Here is a 22,542-nt window from a genome sequence, read left to right on the forward strand (position 1 = left end):
CACTGAGCTCTAGAGCTCTAGAAGGACAGGAAAATGGGTAAATATAATCCCTGCCCTTTATAACCGCAGACTTCGTACGAGCAAAACCAGCCCAGTGTTCGGGGAGCCTGGAGGAGCGAGTCAGTAACAGGATGTTCAAAAGGGCTGACCCCTGACCTTGAAGAATGAGAAGGTAAGTGAAGAAATAGCACCTGTAAGAGAAGAGTTGAAAATGAGCAAAGTGTGTCGTGGAAGTGGGAGTTTCGTGAGCCTAAAACTTAGAATTTGAGGGTTGGAGCAGAATGTGAGTGGGGGAGAAAAAGCACCCAGAATGAGGTGGCAGGAGTCCCAGGAGAACGCTGAATTGTGTGACTTAAGCATCCAGGAGACATGGTCTTTAAGACACCACTCAAATCCATTCTCTTCACAACGATTTATTTTTCATTTTTAAATTTTAGATTATTTATTTGACACAGAGAGTGATCTCAACTAGGCAGAGAAGCAGGCAGGGGATGGGGGGAGCAGGCACCCCGCCGAGCAGAAAGCCCAATTCGGGGCTCGATCCCAAGACCCTGAGACCACGACCTGACCCTAAGGCAGAGGCCCAAACCACTGAGCCACCCAGGAGCCCCTGTCACAAGGATTTAATGGACTACCCGCATTGTGCTAGGTACTGCTGGAACAGTAACAGTGAGATCCCAACCCACAGGGAGCTGACAGAAGCAAGAAGAAAGAATTAAATGAGCTCTTAGAATGAGGTGGGGGTAAATTTTCGGGCCACGCCTACAAGGAGCATAGAAGCCTGGAGTGAGAGAGGACTGAAGGAATACTTCCTATAAAGTAAGACCTACGTAGGCACGGGTTTGTGGTAGAGCTTTGGGAAGGGTTCCAATGCTAATGCCTGGAGCCAAGGGAGACTGAGCTATTGGAAGTTTCACTGTGATTAAGAACACAGACTCATCACTGCTCTCCTCCCTTCTTCTCACCGCAGAGTAATCTCTAAAAATGCAAATCTGACCTCTTTGTGGTCGGCGAAAGACTCCCCAGGACTTAGAGGACCATGTCCAAGTCTCTCTAAAATCAAGTCCCAGGGTCCTTCCCTCTCCAGTCTCATCTATTCCAACCACTTTTATACTTCTGGCACGCTGACCTTCTCCTCATTTGTCACGTCCCCCGCCTAGAAATTCATCACCCAGCGCTGGATTCGGGGTCTCTGCTCTCCGCTCTCCTGGTGCCCTGTGGTGACCTAATGGATCTCATGTAAGCGTCGGAGCCTGCCACTAGCTGGCACTTGGGGAGGGCAGGAAGAGCTTGAATTGCATCCAGCTTCACGTCCTAATGCCCACCTGATTTTGGAGGAGTGAAGGCTGGCTGTGTTGCAGAGCCGAATGCAGAATTTTCAATCAGGCCTTAGGCACTTTGGCTTCAGCTTCTTTGGGACCACAGCTGAAGGGTTCGTCCTGGGGCATGGAGAAACCACCGAAGCTTACAATGATTTCGGATTTAGCACAGATTTATCTGCAACGCGCAGAGTTTCAAACCGGGAACTGTAACGTCCACCAGCCTTTCCTACGAAGCACACAAGGTCAACAGGAGCGCCTCCTGAAACCCGCCAGAGGACCGAGAGGCGCGGCCGCGTGCTGAGAGCCGGGATCTCTTTGCACCCAGACTCCGCCCACGGGCGCCCGCCCGGCGGAGGAACTGCACGCTGCGTGCGCCCTCTCACCCGACCGCGGAGGTATCCCGGCGCTACGCGGCCGGGGAGGGCGGGGCGGCCGGCTCTTCCTTCCTCGCGGCTACTTCGGCTCCTCCCCCAGCGCTTCACACGCTCATTGTGAAGCGACAGCGGCCGCCCCCCTCCAGGGCTGCTGGAGACCTAGAGACCCTAAATCTTCGGCGCGCGTGAGCGCCCGCGCTGCTCCCTCTCCCCGCCCAGGGCTGGGGGCGCGAGATTCGCCTCTGCTCCCGCTCTCCTCTCCTGCGCGGCGCCAACCGCCCCGGCGCGCGCGGCCGCCTCGCGCCGCCGCTCCCTCCGCCCTGCCCCTCCCCCGCCGGGAGCTCCCGCCCGCGCGCGCCGCCTCCTCCCCTTTCCCCGGCGACGCGCACGCGCGCCAGGCCGGCTCGCGCCCTCTCGCTTTCCTCCGGCCGCGAGACCCCCTCCCCTTCCGCCTCGCGGCGCTGCCTCGCGCCGCGGTCCTCTCCCTCCACCCCCGACCTCGCGGGGCTGCCCCCCCGCCCGCCAACGGCGGGTCCCCGGCTCCCCGGGCCCCCTCGCCGCCCGCGCTCTCCCGCGGGGCCGCGCCCCGGCCCCGCTCTCCCGCCCGCCCCCTGACTCCCCGTCCGGACGCTGCCGTCATGTTGAAGCCTCAGCCGCCACAGCAGACCTCCCAGCCCCAGCAGCCGCCCCCCACGCCCCAGGCCGTGGCCCGCCGGCCTCCCGGGGGCGCCAGCCCTCCCAACGGCGGCCTCCCGGGGCCCCTGGCCCCCAGCTCGGCTCCCGCAGGGCCTCCCGCGGCCGCTTCGCCCTGCCTGGGGCCTGCAGCCGCCGCCGGGAGCGGGCTCCGCCGGGGAGCCGAGGGCATCGTGGCGCCGCAGCCGCCGCCGCCGCCGCATCAGGAGAGGCCGGGGGCTGCGGCCGTCGGCAGCGCCAGGTGAGGAGGGGCTGCGGGGCGGCGCGGGGCGGCCCAGCGGCCGGGACCCGGGGACGCGGCGCGAGGCGCGAACCCAGCCCGGCCCCCTTTGCGGGGCGCCGGGAGGACTGGGGAGCCCCCGGGAGGCTGGGGCCGGGTCCCCGCTGGTCCTAACAGGTCAGACGGAAAGGGTCCCTGGGCTGCCACCGGGACCTTCGGCCCTCGTCGGGCCCCGGGGCTCCGGCCTTGCGGGCAGGCGGGGCGCATCCCGCCGGCGCCGTCCGCACGAGGATGGGGGGGCGACGAGGCGCGGGGTCCCCGGCTCCATTACCGCGAAGGGTCTCGCGGTCCCCGGCCGCAGCCAATGGGGAGTCAGCGGCGGGAAGGGGGCCCCGGCCGCAGCCAATGGAGGGGGGCGCGCGGCCCACAGTTTGGCCAATGGGGAGGGAGGGACTTGGGAGCGGGTGGCCACCTCCTCCTCCGCGCTCCGGCCAGGAGGAGGGGGCGCGGGGGGCGGAAGGACGGCCGGCCGGGACGGCTGCGGGCCGGGGACCTCCGGCGCGCGCGCTCCCCGTACGTGCGCGCGGATGCTCTGCCTCGCGACCCGGGCATTCGGCAGCCGCGGGTAAGCGGCAGGGCAGGGCTTGGGAGTGTGCGTGGAGGGCTCGCCTGCTGTCGGCGGGTGAGTGCTGGGCGCCCCGCTCGGTGCCGTCGGTGTGCGGCTTCGTGGAAGGGAGAGCGGCGGTGCACGCAGGCGCAGTGCGTTCCGGCCGCGGGAGGGGGACTTGGAGGCCCTTGGGCTTTACTGCGCAAGCGCAGACCGGGCGAGGCCTCCGGGTGGATGGCTTCTGCGGCTGCGCTGTCCCCCAGCCCCGCCAACGGCCCCCTCGTCGCCCTCCTCACCCGACGGTTACATCAGCCAGCGGGGAGCTGGGCAGCGGGCGATCGGGGACCCTTGCTGGAGCGGGTAGCATTGGACGATTTAAAAAGGTCGAGAGGGTGGGTTGTGGAGGGAGCGGCCTCCTCCCGGAGTTCGGGGCGGAAGGCTGGGGACCGGGATGGTCTTCTGGGTCTGAGAGGTCGTGTGCCCGAGCTGCGCGCTTCCGAGCCGGCGGTCGAGGGCGCTTTGTTGGCTAACGACTGCCGGAGCGTTCTCCGTCGGAAGCACGGGGCCCTGGCCCCTCGCAGAGACCGAGACGGTGGTGTCGAATCGACCACCATTGTGGAGTGAGCTCGGTTTCCGTAGCGTTTGGTGGAAATGGGTTCACGGGCTCCCACCGTCTAGACCTCTCTCCTTCTGTAAGGCGAGAGTTGGAAATCGTGGCCATAAGTGGTCTGTTCACAGGGTGTGTGGTTCTGGAATACCAAGTCCTTTGAAATGAACTGTGTTTCAGAGGGATAGAATGTGTGTAACTGGGGCGCCTGGGTGGCTCAGTGGGTGAAAGATTCTGCCTTCCTGACTCAGGTCGTGGCCCCAGGGTCCTGGGATCGAGCCCCGCATCGGGCTCTCTGCTTGGTGGCAAGCCTGCCCCCTCTGCCTGCCTCTCTGCCTACTTGTGATCTCTGTCTGTCAAATGAATAAATCTTTTTTTTAAATGTGTTTAATTAGTTTCTTGTTTTCTTTCTCATAGGGGACAGAGCACAGGAAAGGGACCCCCACAGTCTCCGGTGAGTGCCACTCCCCACCCTCAAAGCACAGAGGTCCATGTAGCATACAAGACAGATCATGTGCACAAATAGTCAGTGGGGCTTAGAAGAGGAGGGACCCAGCACATGCAAAGTGGGTGGGTGGAGTGTGGGTATTCAGAAGGAGGGTGATCTGTTGACTGGCTGATTAATTCTGTGTTGTTGGTAGGTGTTCGAGGGTGTCTACAACAATTCCAGAATGCTGCATTTTCTTACAGCTGTTGTGGTAAGTGGGTATCTAACCCCTAGTTTGTTTGAGGACCGTAATGCACCAGTTTGCTGGAGACTCTTCCTTCTCCCCACTCTTCAGGGCTCCACCTGTGATGTGAGGGTGAAGAATGGCACCACCTACGAAGGTATCTTCAAGACTCTGAGCTCCAAGGTCAGCGCACTCAAATTATTAGCTGGGTTTTGGAATTTCACGAAAGGGGAGGAGAATGAGATAGGCTAATCGGAGCTGTGCGCTGAGTGGTGTTGGACAGCGTCGTGTTACTCACTTCTCTAGGCCTGTCTCAGAATAGCGCTAGAAGCAATAAGAAATGTGGGTTGGGATTGGAAGGCTGAATACTTTAACACTAAAATACTTAGTCCTGGGCAGATACTGAGAAGACTGTGTGCCAGTGTGGTGTTGGGATGAGGTTAGAAAGGGTAAAGGAAAAACAGTCCTATCTCTTTACCATCACATTTCTTGATACTGACCCTTTACTGTTTGGAAATGGGACTTTTCTAGTTTGAATTAGCAGTAGACGCTGTACACCGGAAAGCATCTGAACCAGCAGGTGGCCCTCGTCGGGAAGACATTGTGGACACCATGGTGTTTAAGCCGAGCGATGTCATGCTCGTCCACTTCCGAAATGTTGACTTCAATTATGCTACTAAAGGTATCGTACGGGGTCTTTCTGTCAGACTGGAGGGCGCGGAGCACTTACGCGAGGACTGGAGTGTTTCCTTCCCCCTTCACCATCTTTTTTTCTGAGGAGGAGAGCTGTGTTTTCCTCTTCTCTTCTTTTCTTTTCTTTTTTATTTGAGAGAACAAGAGTATTAGATCATATGAGCAAGGGGAGGGGTAGAGGGAGAACCAGACTCCCTGCTGAGCGGGGAGCCCGATTTGGGACTCAGTACCAGGACCCTGATAACGTGACCTGAGCTGAAGGCAGACGCTTTACCGACTGAGCCACCCACACACCTAGGTTTTTCTTCTTGAGAATATGTCTTGACGTCTCAGATACAGTGGGACGAAGTCGGCCTGTGTGGTGGTCCTTCAGGTGTCCGTTGCTTCGCTTTCAACTCCTTTGTCCTCTTGAACTCTTTTTTTTTTTTTTAAAGATTTTATTTATTTACGAGAGAGAGACCATGAGAGGGGAGAAGGTCAGGGAGAAGCAGACTCCCCATGGAGCAGGGAGCCCAAGCCTGGGACTTGATCCCGGGACCCTGAGATCATGACCCGAGCTGAAAGCAGTCGCTTAACCCACTGAGCCAGCCAGGCGCCCTGGTCCTCTTACAGTGTTCAGATGAGGTTCTTGGGCTGTACCGCCGCACCCTGCCTCTCCCCCACCCCTGACCCACAGTTTCCTTTGCTTCCCAACTACTTACTGGGGGTGGGGGGGATGTTGGAAGAGGCTGTGGAATAATCCGCCGACTCCTGATCTTCGACTCTACCCCCACAGATAAGTTCACTGATTCAGCCATTGCCATGAACTCGAAGGTGAACGGGGAGCACAAAGAGAAGGTGCTCCAGCGCTGGGAAGGGGGCGACAGCAACAGCGATGACTATGACCTGGAGTCGGACATGGTACGGCCCCCTTCTCTGAGAGCCGGGCATGCTGCTGCCCGAGTGCCGGCCGCTCACTGAGATGTCGCTCTTGGAAACACGAGTTGCTTCTGGGGAGCAGGGAAAAGGATTTTTTACTATGGCCTGTTGATGGCTGTCTGATTCCAAATGAAAAGCTATAGAAAAGAACAAAACAAAAATACCTATTTTCCCACTATCTGCAATTGACAGCTATTAACATTTGCTTCAAGATTTTTTCCCCTTCAATTTAACAAAGCATAGACAAGATTGTGGATTGTGTAGTAGACCCATGTCCTTCCCAAAACAAGGACTTGGAAACATTTAAGTTTTCTCATGAGTTAATGCGGTATTGTGGTGTATTTAACTTGCACAAGAATTTTACCTTCCCTGATTCTTGTTTTTGATTTTTTTTCATATTGGTATATAGATCCAGTCATTGCTTCCACCTGTTTTGTCAAGTTCTACATATAATATGGGTTTATAAGTAACAGTAAAATGTATTTATCCTTTTCCTCATTGATAGGTATTTGTTACCATTATTTTGCTATTAAAAATAGTGCCTTACTGAACTTTAGACTATGTCTCTATGTAATATATACCAAAATTTTCTAGAACATACACCTGTAAATGGACTCATCAGGTCTTAAGACTTTGGTGTTACGAGTGGCTGCCAGTCCGTGCCGCAGTCGGAAGGATGAGTTCATATTTCTGCCGCCCTTGTTCTTAGTTTCCACTCTGGGTTTGGGCAGATTTGTGTGTTTTTCAACCTTGTGGGGGAGAATGCCGGGTCATTGCTGCTTTCCTTACTGCGTTTTAAAACCTCCTTCCTCCCTCCCTCAGTCCAACGGCTGGGACCCCAACGAAATGTTCAAGTTCAACGAGGAGAACTATGGTGTGAAGACTACATATGACAGCAGTCTTTCTTCGTACACGTGAGTCTCTTGGTACTTCCCAGAGGGTGTAGTTTGAGGCACGGGGCTGTGGCATGTGTTCCCGCTTTGCTGGGAGTCCGGGTCGCCCTCTCCCCACTTCTGGTCGGCCTTTGTCATTGTCCCCTCAAAGTACCAGGCCGTCTCATGGGGGAGGATTAGCTGCTTTCTCGTCCATTCGCCCATTCTTTTCCTCTAGAACTTAAAACATACTTCCATGCGAGTAGAAGTGCCCTGGTTCCGACATGGGCCTTGTTGCCCGACGTGAGCCTCACAGATTGCCCGTTACATGCACGCTGAGTTGTTGACGAGGCTAAACATCCGCACGCCTGCGCTGCTGGTGGGACTCAAAGATGCTTCTCCTTTTTCTTCTCTTGTCCCCTGGCACGGGGGTGGTGGTCTGTGGTGGTCCTTTCAGGGTGCCCTTGGAGAAGGACAACTCAGAAGAGTTTCGTCAGCGGGAGCTGCGTGCAGCGCAGTTGGCTCGGGAGATTGAATCGAGCCCCCAGTACCGCCTGCGAATCGCCATGGAGAATGACGACGGGCGCACGGAGGAGGAGAAGCACAGCGCGGTGCAGCGGCAGGGCTCGGGCCGGGAGAGCCCCAGCTTGGCGGCACGGTGATTGCTGGGGGCGGCCTGCTCTGTCGGGGCTGAGTACAGGCCAGGGCTTGGGCCAAGAGCCTTGTACACTCCTGTTTAACCTTCACGGCCATGTAAATGTAGGTTGGCACAGAGTTATTCCCAGTTTTCAGGTTTAAGAACTGAGGCTTAGAGCAGATAAATAGTTTGTCCAAGGTAACAAAGCTAAAGCCTATGGTAGAAAAAATTTTTTTTGAGTTTTGATAGTCGTCTTTTCTTCTGTGTATTCATCCATAAGTATGCCTTCATTTCTCTCTTTATAAAAACAAAATCAGGGGCCCCTGGGTGGCTCGGTGGGTTAAAGCCTCTGCCTTCAGCTCAGGTCCTGATCCCAGGCTCCTGCTTGGTGGGAAGCCTGCTTCCCCCTCTCTCTCTACCCGTCTCTCTGTCTACTTGTGATCTCTGTCAAATAAATAAAATCTTTTTTAAAAAAACAAAAAAACCAAAAAGCATACCCACTATTTAGTGACATGTAAAAGCTATACCTTGAACTACCACGTGATACTCCTCCTCTCATAGGTCAGGAGTGGTAGAATCGGAAAACTTTGACCAGGTTGGTCAGGTCAGGATTGACACAAAAGGTCATAAGCCTCTAACTACAGAACATTTAACCAGAATAGATCTTAATGTGGGGATAGTGCAGAGAGCTGGAGCGTGTGTGTGTGTGTGTGTGTGTGTGTGTGCGCGCGCGCGCGCGCGCGTCCGTGCCCGTGTGTGCCTGTGTGTGCATGCACATGCACTTTAGAAGGAAAGGCTTCATTTTTCCAAAATGTGTGGGTTCTGTGACTAATTGACCTTACTTGAACTCTCCCCCTAGGGAGGGAAAGTACATCCCTCTACCGCAGCGAGTTCGGGAAGGTCCCCGGGGAGGAGTTCGATGCAGTAGTTCCCGGGGTGGCCGGCCTGGCCTTAGCTCTTTGCCACCTCGTGGCCCTCACCACCTTGACAGTAGCAGCCCCGGCCCGGGTTCGGAGACACGTGGTATCAATGGAGGTGAGTTCTGAAGCGGGCTTTCGTTGGGGGTAGGGTAGAAGGTAGGAAGGATCGTGGGAAGGATGGGCGGTCTGGAAGGGTGACGCGTTGGTGATAATGTAATAGCAGATACTCTGCCTCTTTTTTCCCCATCTTAAAAAAAAAAAAATTAGGCCCTTCCCGCATGTCCCCTAAGGCACAGCGGCCCCTGAGAGGTGGTGCCAAGACTCTGTCTTCACCCAGCAGTAGGCCTTCTGGAGAAGCTTCTGTTGCGCCTCCTCCTGCAGGTAAAATTCCCGCAGTGTTCTACGGAGAACTAGAAACTCGTGGGGAACTGGAAGTGTCAGTTGTTGGAGTGCTGGGATGGGAGACAGCTTTAAAATAAAAGAGAGGTTTGGGGGGTTGGTTGGATTTATGCTTTTAAGGGAAGAATTTGTTTCCCTCAGTGTAGCAGTGCCCGCGCAGCTGTCCGTGGGTTGGGTCGGCTGGCGCATGTCTTTTGTTTATTAGTAATCAGGGCGCCTGGTGGACTCAGTCTGTGGAGCAGGTGACTCTAGATCTTGGGGTCTCAAGTTCAAGCCCCACATTGGGCGCAGAGCTTACTTCAAAGAAAAAAAAAGAGCAGCTTTTTAGTTGTCAACGTTTTGAAACAGGAGGCATAGAAAATTCCCAGTTTCTTTGGAAATAGAGAAAGTTCTGCAAACACTGAATGTGTCTTGCAGCAGAACACTGGTTTGCTGGCCCATGTTGTGAGTGCCTCTGTAAACATTCCAGTCTTCTGTGCTGCCCGTGAACGTATCTTACCCGCCTATGTTACCTGCCTTGCTCTTTTGGGCATGTAGGTTTGTGACCTTGCATGTAAGAAAGGGGGTAAACTTTCCTTGGTCTTTCTAGTGGGTTCCCTGTGCCTCTTCCTCCCCGAACAGCAGTAACCATCGCACAGCTTTCCCTTTCCTTCCAGTGGGCCGGATGTACCCCCCGCGCTCTCCCAAGTCGGCTGCTCCGGCCCCAATCTCCGCTTCCTGTCCTGATGCCCCCATGGGCTCAGCAGTACCGACCTCTTCAGCTTCCATCCCTGTGACATCATCGGTCGTGGATCCCGGAGTAGGCTCCGTTTCCCCTGCTTCTCCAAAGATCTCATTGGCCCCCACAGATGGTAAGAGCCAGGTGGTTGAGGGCTTGTGGACAATGTGAAGTGTGGTTCTGGACAGAAGACCTTCAGGCATATGTCTCTTCTTGCTCAGTAAAAGAACTTCCAGCCAAGGAACCTGGGAGGACTCTGGAGTCCCAGGAGCTGTCCCGGATAGCTGGGAAAGGTGAGACTGGGGTGGGGGGAGGGTTGTTGGGTTTTTGTTGTTTTGCTTAAGATTTTATTTATTCGACAGAGTAGGTATAAATGGGGAGCAGCAGGGGAAAAGGGAGAAGCAGGTTCCCTGCCAGCTCAGCAGGGAGCCCAGTGGGCACTCGATCCCAGGACCCCGAAATCATGACCTGAGCCAAAAGCAGATGGTTAACTGACTGAACCACCCAGGCGCCCCCTTTTGTTTTTGTTTTTCTCAGGTGTGATGTCCTTTTGATGAGGGGAGCACTTAGTAATTAGTAATAAGAATTGTGGGGGTTCCGAAACCGTGCCTTGTCAGTTGTGTAATTTTAGTTCTGTAGGATTCTTAAGAGATTTTTCTCCCCCTTTGTCATTTGGGGAACTGGCATGGTAGCCGCCACTTTTTAAGAAAGTGTCTTTCCTCCTTTTTTCCCTGTTTCTTCTAGTTCCTGGCCTTCAGAATGAACAGAAGCGCTTTCAGCTGGAAGAACTGAGGAGATTTGGGGCCCAGTTTAAGGTGAGCGGAGTCTGGGCGTGCGCTAGCGTGTTCGGATGAAGAGGGGCGAGGGGCTTAAGAAGCAGCGCAGGCCTGGGACCCGGTGGGTTTGAAGAGATGAGCGAGCACCGATGCAAGAAGGGAGGCCAGGCCGGGTCGGACCGGCGCGGACCGGCGCGGACCGCGTGCTCCGCTCTCCTTCCAGCTGCAGCCCAGCGGCTCCCCTGACACCGGCCTGGATCCGTTTCCTCCCCGGGTCGTGAAGGAGGAGGCCAAAGGGAAAGAGAAGGAGGTTGATGGTCTGTTGACTTCGGAGCCCGTGGGGTCCCCAGTCTCCTCGAAGACAGAGTCCGTGTCAGATAAGGAGGACAAGCCACCACTGCCACCGGCGGGAGGCACGGAGGGCCCCGAGCAGCCCCCGCCACCTTGCCCAAGCCAAACTGGCAGCCCCCCGGTGGGCCTCCTCAAGGGAGACGACAAGGATGAGGGCCCCGTCGCCGAGTGAGTCGGTGGGGAGCGGGGTGGGGGGGGTGGGTGTCCGGTGGGGAGGGAGCAGGCCACGAGGACTGACTTTCTTTTTCGCCCTCAGACAAGTGAAGAAGTCCACACTGAACCCCAACGCCAAGGAGTTCAATCCCACAAAGCCTCTGCTGTCTGTGGTGAGACGGGACGGGCAGTGAGGGCTGGTTTCCCCGAGGGAGGCTTGCAAGTGGGGTGACCGAGCACAGGGGGGCTCTCTGGCTGTTGGCCCGCTCTGGGGAGGACAGGTGTCCCTTGGGGGTGAGGGGTCATGGTGTGTCTGGTGAGTGTTACCTGTTTCTCCCTGAGGGTTTAGCATTCAGCTTGGGGAACATATGTTGGGGTCGTTGTGAGCACGGGATTCATTCAGGCCCCCGATTTGGCTTGAACTCCTGTACTTAAAAAAAGCTTGCTGATCACGGTCAAGCCATTTCACTTTTCTGTCTTGGTTTCCTTACCTAAAATTTGTGAGTACCTGTCCCAGGGGCTCCAGTGGAAGGCTTAACCAGGATGCCGGGTAGAACGTGTCTGGCCGGCAGCGTGCTGCTGTGTTGCTCTCCCAGGCACAGGAGAGGCGTACGGAAACCAGACGTGCGTGTCCCCACCTTGTCTCTTACAGAATAAATCCACCAGTACCCCCACTTCTCCGGGGCCCCGGACTCATTCTACTCCCTCCATCCCGGTGCTGACAGCAGGCCAGAGTGGGCTCTACAGCCCCCAGTACATTTCCTACATACCTCAGATCCATATGGGACCGGCTGTCCAGGTGAGAGCAGGGGCTGAGCCGCCCCGGGCGACGAGGCTGGGCTGAGCGGCCGAGGACCAGGTCCGGCCTGTTCAGGCTCTTTGTGAGCTAGCCGTTCCGCTTGGTCTGTGTTCTCATCCGTAGGCCCCTCAGATGTATCCGTACCCTGTATCCAACTCTGTGCCTGGACAGCAGGGCAAATACCGGGGCGCAAAAGGTGAGCAGAGCCGGCAGGGCTGGTCAGCAGAGCTGCCTGCTTGCGTCCTGGCACATGGAGCTTGAGCTCGGTCCTTTTCCCCTCCCACGCCAGGCTCCCTGCCCCCCCAGCGCTCGGACCAACACCAGCCAGCCTCAGCCCCTCCGATGATGCAGGCCGCTGCCGCCGCCGGCCCGCCCCTGGTGGCTGCCACGCCGTACTCCTCCTACATCCCTTACAGCGCGCAGCAGTTCCCCGGCCAGCCCGCCATGCTGCAGCCCGTGGCCCACTACCCCTCGCAGGTACCTGACGCGGAGGCTGGTGCTGGGGGCCGCAGGACGGAGGGCGGGGTCCCCTGAGTTCTTCACCCCGACTCCGGCGTCGGTGCTGGCTCTGGTAGGACCTGTAGCAAGGCACCGCTGTCCTCTGAAGCAGAGATCCCATGGCCTCTGCTGGCTGGGGTGGTCGTGACCGGGAGACCGGGGGCTTGTGACAAGGACAGCGTAGTGCTGTGCACGGTCCTCAGGCGGCAGGACGTCCGACCGCCTCTCCCCCTGCCCCCCCAGCCGGTGTTTGCCCCGATGCTCCAGAGCAGCCCGCGCATGCTGCCCTCGGGGAGCCATCCCCAGGCCATCGTGTCGTCCTCCGCCCCTCAGTACCCTTCTGCGGAGCAGCCCACCCCCCAAGCCCTCTATGGTGAGTTCTGTGTCCTCCTCCTCAGACCTTGCTCCTTAGCCCCGTCTGGTGTGCTCAGCACGGATTGTCCCTCTTTCCCGCTCTAGCCACTGTTCACCAGTCCTATCCACACCACGCCACGCAGCTCCATGCCCACCAGCCGCAGCCGGCCACCACGCCTACTGGGAGCCAGCCGCAGTCGCAGCATGCGGCCCCCAGTCCCGTCCAGGTGCCTGCCACGGGAGAGCTGAGCGGTCGGGGCAGGGACGGGTGGCTGCAAAGAGGGGGATAGAGTTGGGTCGTTCCCCAGTGGGTGGTAGGCCTGGTCCCTGAGGACTGGGGTGGCACTCACCCTTCCTCTCCCCCTGACAGCACCAGGCGGGGCAGGCCCCACACCTGGGCAGTGGACAGCCACAGCAGAATCTGTACCACCCAGGGGCCCTGACAGGCACGCCGCCTTCTCTGCCACCGGGACCTTCTGCCCAGTCCCCTCAGAGCAGCTTCCCCCAGCCAGCCGCTGTGTATGCCATCCATGCCCACCAGCAGCTGCCCCACGGCTTCACCAACATGGCCCACGTTACCCAGGTAAGAACCCGAGGGACCTGCTTCCTGGGGCTGTCCTGTTTTCTGACTCCTTGGAGCTCCTTCCTGAGTGCTCCTGACACCGGGATTCTCGGAGCCCACGTCTAGCTTCTGGGGTGCTCACGGTTGTCTTTTGTTCGTCGCAGGCCCATGTCCAAACTGGAATCACGGCAGCCCCGCCCCCTCACCCTGGGGCTCCCCACCCGCCCCAGGTGATGCTGCTGCACCCACCCCAGAGCCATGGGGGCCCCCCCCAAGGCGCGGTGCCCCAGAGTGGGGTGCCTGCACTCTCAGCTTCCACACCCTCACCCTACCCCTACATCGGACACCCCCAAGGTGAGCAGCCCGGCCAGGCGCCTGGATTTCCAGGAGGAGCCGAGGACAGGATTCGTGAGTTCTCGTTAGCTGGGGGAATGTGGCACGGACGAGCCGACGGGCTGCCGGTGGGGCAGGACGCCCGGGTTCTGGGAGGGGAGTGAGGGTGGTGCAGGCAGGGCCGGCCCCAGGGCGCCCGCCGACCCGCACCTGTCTGTGAAGTGTGTAGGGCGGGCAGAAGCCACAGCCGCCGCCGCGGGGGGCTTGCTCCCGGCTCTGTCCTTTGCTTCCCTCCGTCCTCGCTCAGTTGTGATCCAGCAGCCCCCCTCCCCACTGCCTCCCCAGCTCTCAGTGACCCCGACTGTCTCCTGACTTAGCCGAGGTAAGGTCAGCGCAGCAGACAGGGCCAGGCTGGGGCGTGGGGGGCTGAGCTGGGCGCACGAGTGAGGCTCCGGCTCACTGGGAAACAGCGGTTGGTCTGTGCTTCTGACAGCCCCATGAGACACCTTGAGGAGGCCGCTCCTACCCAGACGCTCCCCCACACCCCAGACTGGACGGCACTGGATGGAGGGACAGCTGCTTGGGTTCTAACGCTCCTGCTCTCTTCTCTCTCCCCTCCAACCAGTTCAATCTCATCCCTCCCAGCAGCTCCCCTTCCAACCCCCGGGGAACTGAAGATTGTCCTGGCCGCGACCTGAGACCTCCATGAGTGGAGGGAAGAGTGACCTATGTCTCTTCCCCCAGCAGCTCGGACCAGTCCCAGCCCCCCCCATCCCCCCTTTCCCCCGGGGGAGCTGGGGAACTCCTGCCAAGCACCTTGAAGGGGAGGGGCCTCGGAGTGGGCAGGGCCGGGGTCCAGCGGGGGTGGGGGGTTCCTGCTCTGCCCCTGCCCCTCCCCGCCCCATCTTGCCCGCCCGTCCCGGTCTATCCCCCGCTGGAGATGGAAGATCTTTTATTTTCTATTATTTATAACCTCAGACTTGGGCCCCCTGTTTCTTTCTTCCCCATTAACTTGAGTGACCTGCGTGAGAGACAGACAGACAGATGCCCCACAAGGATGGTTGGACAAGGACTTTTACTTTTTATTACATAAAAAATATTAAAAAAAAAAAAAAGTTAAAAAAAATAAAATTTTAAACTAACTTAACCTGACTCTGGTTTCCTCTGGAGAACCGAGTAAGACGGTAGCTGTCCGGTGTTGGGAGGCCTGGGTCGGCCCCGACAGCAGGGAAGCGCGGCGGTCAACCCGAGGGTGCTTGTGCCGGTCACTGCCACAGCCACTGCCACACGCCCCCAGCGTCCCGGGGACTTCGCGCTCGCCTTGCTGCCGGTCTCGCCTTCAGGTGCAGTTTCAGGTTTTTATTGCTCGTGCGAGTGCTTCACGAGTGTCTGCTACCTCCCTGCACCAGGAAGCTGCTGAGTGGTTTTGGCCCCGGAAACAAAGGCCTGCACACACCGGTGTGTGCCGGTGGGCGCTGCAGACTAAGCCACTAGCAGAGGGGAGACCTCTGGGCTGAGCCTCGTTTAGGGGAGCAAGAGCTGCATCAGGGGCGAAGTGGCACAAAGTACCACGTGTGGGACGTAAAACAACACATCGCAGAAGCGTCTGGTTATTTCCAAGGAAACCGGTTGCAGTTTTTACTGCATTTCCTGAGTGAAGGTCGTTTGCCCCTTAGGGCATCCAGGGGTTGGGGCTGGTTCTCGGGTTAGGTGGGGATGTCTCAGCTGGGACCGAAGCCAGAGAAAGTGGGTAGACAGCAGGGCAGGAGAAGTGACGGTCACACAGACTTGCGAAGAGAAGAGCTCCAGGGGTGAGGGTTCAAGACGTGGTAGTGGGTGGGGATGCTGAGGTGGCGGGGGCAGCTGCTGCACTGGTAACCGGGAACAGGCGTGCCAGGTTGTGGAGCTCTCCTGGAGGGGGGCAGCGATGGAGAAAGCAGCCGCGGGGCAGCCAGCTGGGCTCGGGATGTGTGCGGTGCAGGTGGAGACGGGTCTCCTGAGACCTGGTCCTGAGGCTCAAGAGAGGGCCTTAGGAATCTCTCAAGACCTGGCCTCGCCTCAGACACTAAGGAGAGTAAAAGCAAAACTGCCTTATTGCTGGACAGTTCTTATTTGTGAAGCTCTTCTGTCCCTGTCTTGAGCCCACTTTTCTGCCTCTGCTCTGAAGCCACAGATTGGACCGACTCAGAACAGCTCTCGGGTCGGGCCTAAGAGCCTCCCCGCTCCGGATGGCTGGTCGGGGCTGAGTGTGCTCATTTATTAGCAAGCGAGGTTGAAAGGGGTGCTTGTTCATCCCTGCTAAAAGTTCACCTTTTTTTGTTTGGGGTCAGCGTCCTGGCCAGTCAAGTTCAAGTTTTTAAAACCCCTATTCAGCATTTTACTCCCTACACATCTGACACAGTCCTTAGTTTTAAATCTCAGGATGTGTTTAAAATGCACACTTCGGTTTGCAACGTCTCGCTCTCGTGTTTGGAATCCCCGTGGAGCCCAGAAACTGACTTATTAAAACCAGGGTCCTCACAAAGTGTTGGCTGCTGGTTCTAGAGGGGAGACCCAGTTCCGGTATCCTGGAGCCTAAGACAAGGGGAGGTGGGCACGAACGGGCTTCCAAACCACGGAGGACAGGAGGGGGGTTTGGCGTCGCGGCGGAACCACCATGCTTGCTCTGGGGGAGGAGTCCCCAGGTTTCCCCCCAGGACAGCCGAGGGTCCAACCAGTGTTTCGTGAGGCAGCCACACCGACTTCGCTAGACCAGCTTTCCTCAAGTTGTCACAGCAGTGCTGACCGCTGTAAGACCGGAGCTTTTCCAAACGGTCTTACAGAGAAACAGGGATGCGCCCGGTGCTCCATGGTTCTACCCGCATCCTCTCCAGCTTAGACAAAGGACACATGACACAACGTCCCTCACTATTCACAGAACAGTTTATTGACCTACCTCACCCAGCAGGCCCCGGGGCCCCTCCTGACCAGGGGAAGGGTCAGTCTAGCGCGCGGCTGGGCTGCAGCCCATGCCCTGGGGAGGGGGCAGCAGCAGTAGCAGGCGACAACGCCGGCCGGTGCAGCCTTCAATAGCAGAGTCTGATGCGAGTCCAGACTCAACTCCACTTCAGGTTCTTGTCCTCCTCGGTCATCGCCGGCGTCTCGGTGACCAGGCCGGTGCCAATGGTCCGGTTGCCATCACGCAGGGTGAAACGCTGGCCTTTTTCTAAGATCATGGGCTGCCGCAAGATAAGGCTGACCTTCAGGTCCTCCCCGGGCATGGCAAGCTCCTGGCGGGGGCAAAGAGAGGGTTCATGCACGGCCCTCAGGGCAGCCGTCCACCTGTTCGCTGCCTACCAAGGTTCCAAGTTAAGGGATGAACGTGCACGACACTGAAACGCAACAGGGAGATGGTTTCTGGAGACCCCAGCCGCCGGACAGATGCCCAGCCTACGTGAAGACAGGAAAGACCTTGGGACGGGCACTCCTAATGCTCACTCTTGAAAACTAAGTCAAGGAACCCATGGGTCATGCAGTTTTCTTAGTCACAAAACTTCCTGAGCCACCGTGTTCGATGGAACTCTCAGCGGGGAGACTCCTCTTCTGGGAGAGCTTTCTGTGGGGGAACACTAACGGGTGGTTTGTTCCCTACTTCAGCCCCGGGAATACTAGGTGGAGACTCCCTCCCCCAAACCCACCCCGCCAGACCTTTCTGCCACTAGCTTCACGTACACCGGGCACCGAACAGACGGTCTCCTCCAGCCCCTCACGTTCCCTGTGCCCAGCATTACCTTCCCTGGCGGCAGGATGACCCGACAGGCCATGTCCCAGGTCAGGGAGAACATGACCGGCATGAAGTGGGACACAAACGGCTTGTGGCGGCCGCCCTCCTCCTTGCTGAGGATGTAAACCTGGAGAGACAACGAGGGTCAAGCTGTGGCCGCTGGGCACGCTGCCTCTGCACGCCACGGTCCGGCTCCGCGCCGCCCATCACCTGGAGCCCTCACCTGTGCCTCCACCTTCTGGTGCGGCTGGATGGACCCGGGCTTGGCCATGACCAGGCCACGCCTCAGGTCCTCTCGCTTCAAGCCTCGGACCAGGGCTCCCAGGTTGTCGCCTGCCTCTGCCCTCTCCAGACTCTTGTGGAACATCTCAATGCCTAGGAGGAAAGAGGCGAGACCAGGGAGGAGGAGGTGAGGCCGAAGGAGGGCGCAAAGGATCTGCGAAGGGAGACCCTGAAGCCGGCCCCTGGGTCCCAAAGCGTCTTCTCTGTACCTGTCACCACAGACCGAATGTTCTTGCTGTGTCCCAGGAACTCACACTCATCTCCCTTCTTCAAAATGCCACGCTCCAGTGTACCGGTCACCACCGTGCCCCGGCCTGGAAAGAAAGGACAGGAAGTACGTGAGGGACACTGGGTCCGGCTATACAGCCGCGGACGCGTGCGCGCGAACCGGGCCTCACCAGGAATGGAGAAAACGGACTCCACAGGCAGCAGGAAAGGCTTCTCCAGGTCTCGCGTGGGTACAGGGATGTAAGTGTCCACGGCATCCAGCAGCTTCTGCACAGACTTCACGCCTAGCTCAGGGTCGCGTTGCTGCGGGGGGAGGTGACAGGACCCTGAAGTTGTCATTCTGCTCCTCTTACTAAGAGTCCCTCCCCAGGCTCGGAGCAGAGCCCTGGATGCCCACCCAGCCCCATCCTCTGCCAGTAACAGCCCCTGCGTGACCCCGCCTTCACCTCAAGGGCACAGAGGGCAGAGCCTACGATGACCGGGGTCTCCTCCCCTTTGTAGCCAAACTCCGTGAGCAGTTCCCGGATCTCCAGCTCCACCAGCTCCACCATCTCGGAGTCCTGGACAGCGTCTGCCTTGTTCACGTACACCACGACATGCTCCACGCCAATCTGCGGACGGCAGGAGGAAGACGCGGTGTCCTCCGTGGACCGGCTCCCCGCTCTTCCTCTCTCCACCCTCCCTGGGCTCCGAGTACCTGTTTGGCCAGTAACAGGTGCTCCCGGGTCTGGGGCATCGGGCCGTCATTGGCCGCCACCACCAGGATGCAGCCATCGAGGGGGGCGGTGCCCGTGATCATGTTCTGGGGAGGGGACAGAAGACAGCGACGTTTCAGGACCTCCCCAGCGCCACACCCACCCACCCAGCCCAGCCGCTGAGGCCCACCTTCCTCCCCGACCCCCTGGGAGCGGCCAAGCCCCGACATCCGCGACCTGGACGCATGCACCTGGGGTGTCCCAACTTCTCCACACACCCAGCATGTCCCCGGCCGGTCCCCGGCACTTCTCTCACCTTAACGTAGTCCGCATGACCCGGGCAGTCCGTGTGGGCGTAGTGGCGGGCCGCGGTGCTGTACTCCACGTGCGCCGCATTGATCGTGATCCCGCGGGCGCGCTCCTCGGGGGCGTTGTCGATCTCTTCGTATTTCTTAAACTTGGCTCCGCCTCCCTCTGCCAAAACTGCGGGGAAGGCGGGCAGCCTCGCAGGGCGCGTCCGAGGCAGGCGGGCCGCCCCCGGCCCCTCCCGCGACTAGGCGAACCCGGGCGGGGAGAACCCGCGCCCGACGCCTCCCCGTCCAGCCCTGCGACTTGCCGAGGGCAAAGCCTCTGCTGCAGGCCACGAGCCCAGGCTGCAAAGAGGCCACGGAGGCTCCGCAGCTCAGGCGTCCGGGGGAAGGGCCTCCCGCACCGTCCAGCCGCCCCGCGCTTACTCTTGGTGATGGCCGCGGTCAGAGTGGTCTTGCCGTGGTCCACGTGGCCGATGGTGCCCACGTTCACATGCGGCTTGTCGCGCACGTACGTCTTCTTGGCCTCCACGGCCAGCCCCCGGCACAGGCCGGGCCGCGCCGGGGCCCTCGGCGGCCGCAAGAGGCCCCGCAGCAGCGGGGCCGGCCGGGTCCCGAGACCTGCCGGGGCAGAGGCCTGCGGTCAGGGCGCGGGCCCCAGCCGGCCGCCCGCGACGACGCCCCCGCGGCCCCGCGCCGCCACCGCCGTCCCCGCCCTCTCACCGCTCCAGAGGGGCGTCGCGCGCAGCAGGGCGGCGGCCGCCATGGTGGTCGCCCTCGCGCCCCGAGCACCCGGCCCCGGCGCCCGCGCGTGCGAGGAGGAAAGGGCACGGGCGGCTGGAGGTCATTTCCGGCGGAAGTGACGGTCCGCAGGGCACGTCGGGGGCCCTCCAGCCGGACGGGCGCATAGCGGCCGTCTCCGGCGGCGCGGGGCAGTGACGTGGCGCGTCCCGTCGCGCCGCGGCGCCCCGCAGGCTCATGGGCGTTGTAGTTCCCGGCGCGGCAGGCGGGCGGGGCTAAGCCCGGTTCCGAGGGAGCGGGCGGGCTCCGGGAGGCCGAGGCTGCGGCCCCGGCGCGGCCTGCGGGGGGGCGTCCGTGGGGTCCGACCCCCGCGCGGGTCTGGCGGCCGTGGAGCCGCCGCGGGAGGTATGAGGGGCCCCTGCGGCCGGGCTGAGAGAGACGGACCGGTGCGACCCGCCTCTGCGCGGAGCCTCTGTGCCCTGGTCGGTGAAGCGGGCCCAGTCGTGGGAACCTTACGGGGCAGACTCGGACGTCCGGCTCCGCGGGGCCGTGAGCGGGGACGGAGGCCGCATCCCGGGACCCCGAATCACGCGCCGCGGCTCCCAGCCGGCGGGGACGCGCGGCGTCGCGGTGCAGCCCTGGAGCCGCCCTCGCGGCGGACTAAGCGCTCATCCCTCGCCCGGCGCCGCACCCAGCCACCCAGCCACCCAGTTCTGCGGACGATGCAGAGGGTCCGACGGTCGGGGCCGGTTTCCGGCGCCTGCACGGGCCGCCGAGTCCGTGTCGTCCCTGTCGGGGCCCCGGCACCGAACTCAGGGCGGGGCACCCGGTGAGTGCGCAGGGCCCTGGTGTTGACCGAATGAGTGAGTGCGAGGCTAGCACCTGACCTCTAACTCTGACACCCGTCGTCTGTCCCCCAGGGGTGAGAACAGCAGCTGCTTAATTTAACCCTGGTTGATCTCTCCCCAACTCATCCGCTCCGGAGATTCCGTGGACGGCCTTGGGTTTCAGAGAGAGTCCCTAATTCCTCCCTTGGAGGTGATGATTCGGGAGGGTCTGGGCCCAGGCAGGGACATCGTATTTATTTATAACTCACACGGTTTCCCAAGCTCGGAGGAGTTTGGGGAACAAAGCGAGCGCTCAGCATGGACGGGGCTTGGTGCAAATGCTTCGTATTGGTTCACATTCCACGCGCCCAGTGTTGCCCTGTGTGGTGGGAGCTGGGACTTTCCCATGTCACAGGTGAGAAAACAGCGTCAGGGTGCTTGAGGAACCCAGTACAACGGAACTCGGAAAAAAGCGTGCACTTGACCACCACCCGATACTGTCACTGCGCTGCCAATTTACTGCTCAAAGAAAAGGAAGAACTTGCTAAGACGTGTGTCCTCCTGGCCTTCCGGCCCGTCATCTCTGCTTAGGAAGGGCTGTGCCATAACTAAAGGTTTTCTTTGTCTTGATCCTGTTCCTCAGGTTCTCCAGTCCGGGGGATTTCTTCTGAGACACTATTGGCCACTATGAGAATGTAAGATTTTTGGCGGGTGGTACCGAGCGAATGCTTTCTATTTTAGACGTGCTGTATTTATTGGAATGTGTATTGTTTGAAACAGAAAACTGGGGTGGCAAATACTGAGATTAGACAATGAGTCAACTTAGGGGCACCTGGGTGGCTCAGTTGGTTAAGCAGCAGCCTTCTGCTCGGGTCATGATCTCGGGGTCCTGAGATGGAGCCCTGCATCAGGCTTCCTGCTCAGTGGGGAGTCTGCTTCTCCCTCTCCCTCTCCCTCTGCTGCTCCTCCTGCCTCTGCTATCTCGCTCATACACTCTCAAGTAAATAAATAAAATCTTCTTAAAAATATTAATAAATAAAAAATAAGCCTATTTAAGAAGTAGCATGTGGTAGATAATATTATGGGAATATCAACATATGGCAGATTTGGGGGCAGGTGGTTCACGAATGACTGAAGTTGGAGAAACCCAGCTCTCAGAAGAGTCCGAACGGAGAAGATTTTTTGTAGAGCTGTTGCTGTTGACTCTAGTATCGTCTGTAATCGAAGTCTTTTTTTTTTTTTTTTAAGATTTTATTTATTTGATAGAGAGATCACAAGTGTGCAGAGAAGCAGGCAGGCAGGGGGTGGGGGGGGAAACAGGCTCCCTGCTGAGCAAAATGCCCGATGTGGGGCTCGATCCCAGGACCCTGAGATCATGACCTGAGCTGAAGGTAGGGGTTTAGCCCACTGAGCCACCCAGGCGCCCCAGTAGTTGGAAGTCTTGATTTACAGACAACAGAATTTCCATTGGCTGGTTTACGCAGAAGAAGGATTTGTTTAGGGGTTTGAGTTAGCTTACAGAAGTGTGGGATGGGCCAGAGAAACCGCTCCCAAGCCATGGAACTGATCTGATGTGGGAAGAAAAGTGGGGTTCCCGCCACCGCCACCACCACCAAACACCAAGGGCCAGGCCTTAGACTCATCCGCGACACCTACTGCTCATGGCACTGAAGCCGCTTCTGCCTCCAGAAGGTGGCCTTCCCTCCCTCCCAACCCTCCGGCCCCCAAAGCCAGGCAGATTCAAAGCCTCCCTGGAATGCATCTGACTGGAGAAGCCTCGATCGTCCTGTGTCCGCATCGGTATCAGAGGAGCCTGAGAGAGGCCGCGTAACTTTAACTTTGGGAGAGCAGACGTGCTAGCGGGGATTCAGCCACAGGGAATACAGACGTCCAGCATGCGGCTTGTGGGAGCATCAGTTCGGCACAGCCGCTAGTGAGGTAGCAATACGGTGGGCTCAGAGTTGCCGAGACTTGTGGGCAGTGCCAGGAGAAAAAGGAAGGCCGGCTGCCGGAGAAACCTAGCAGGTGGGGTGGCAGGGCCGGCGGGCGGACGATGAAGGAACTGGGAAACAATCAGGACTCGAGGAGGCTGTGCATTTGCTTGGAGAAAGGGTTTTCTCTTTCAGACATGCATTTTGAGTGACTGTAGTTAAAGACATGTTCTTGGTGCAGAATCTGGAACTCTTTAAAAAGAGTCCCCCCCAGCAGTCTGCGAGCTCCT

At 59.0% G+C, this 22,542-nt stretch overlaps 2 protein-coding genes across 36 annotated transcripts; one reads left to right on the top strand and one right to left on the bottom strand.

Annotated features, from left to right (window-relative positions):
* The first annotated feature begins 1,719 nt into the window (after positions 1–1,719).
* ATXN2L (ataxin 2 like) lies at positions 1,720–14,624 on the top strand. Of its 35 annotated transcripts, none has more exons than XM_082714597.1 (24): positions 2,021–2,630; positions 4,241–4,277; positions 4,465–4,521; positions 4,606–4,677; positions 5,026–5,176; positions 5,963–6,087; positions 6,928–7,019; positions 7,435–7,635; positions 8,474–8,649; positions 8,802–8,915; positions 9,572–9,784; positions 9,873–9,944; positions 10,396–10,466; positions 10,651–10,946; positions 11,035–11,104; positions 11,584–11,730; positions 11,854–11,926; positions 12,020–12,207; positions 12,472–12,601; positions 12,688–12,809; positions 12,953–13,165; positions 13,309–13,552; positions 13,823–13,859; positions 14,103–14,236. In XM_082714597.1, exons 1-23 carry the CDS (start codon positions 2,335–2,337, stop codon positions 13,852–13,854), a joined length of 3,192 nt encoding a protein of 1,063 aa, XP_082570723.1. In that variant the 5' UTR covers positions 2,021–2,334; the 3' UTR covers positions 13,855–13,859; positions 14,103–14,236. The 35 variants fall into 35 exon arrangements, with proteins under 35 accessions (XP_082570717.1, XP_082570712.1, XP_082570723.1 ...); XM_082714568.1 differs by having other exon boundaries at positions 2,024–2,630; positions 13,309–13,498; positions 14,103–14,624; XM_082714570.1 differs by having other exon boundaries at positions 2,024–2,630; positions 13,309–13,498; positions 14,126–14,624.
* A 1,757-nt stretch (positions 14,625–16,381) lies between these two features.
* TUFM (Tu translation elongation factor, mitochondrial) lies at positions 16,382–19,620 on the bottom strand. The gene is made up of 10 exons (XM_082714627.1): positions 19,477–19,620; positions 19,180–19,374; positions 18,762–18,928; positions 18,448–18,552; positions 18,197–18,361; positions 17,921–18,053; positions 17,732–17,836; positions 17,464–17,615; positions 17,248–17,367; positions 16,382–16,746 (listed from the first exon to the last, which is right to left on the bottom strand). The coding sequence occupies exons 1-10, from the start codon at positions 19,517–19,519 to the stop codon at positions 16,573–16,575; spliced, it is 1,359 nt and encodes a 452-aa protein (XP_082570753.1). The 5' UTR covers positions 19,520–19,620; the 3' UTR covers positions 16,382–16,572.
* Between the last annotated feature and the right edge of the window lie 2,922 nt (positions 19,621–22,542).

Source organism: Mustela nivalis, assembly GCF_964662115.1.
Source record: "Mustela nivalis genome assembly, chromosome: 19".
Classification (NCBI taxonomy): domain Eukaryota; kingdom Metazoa; phylum Chordata; class Mammalia; order Carnivora; family Mustelidae; genus Mustela; species Mustela nivalis.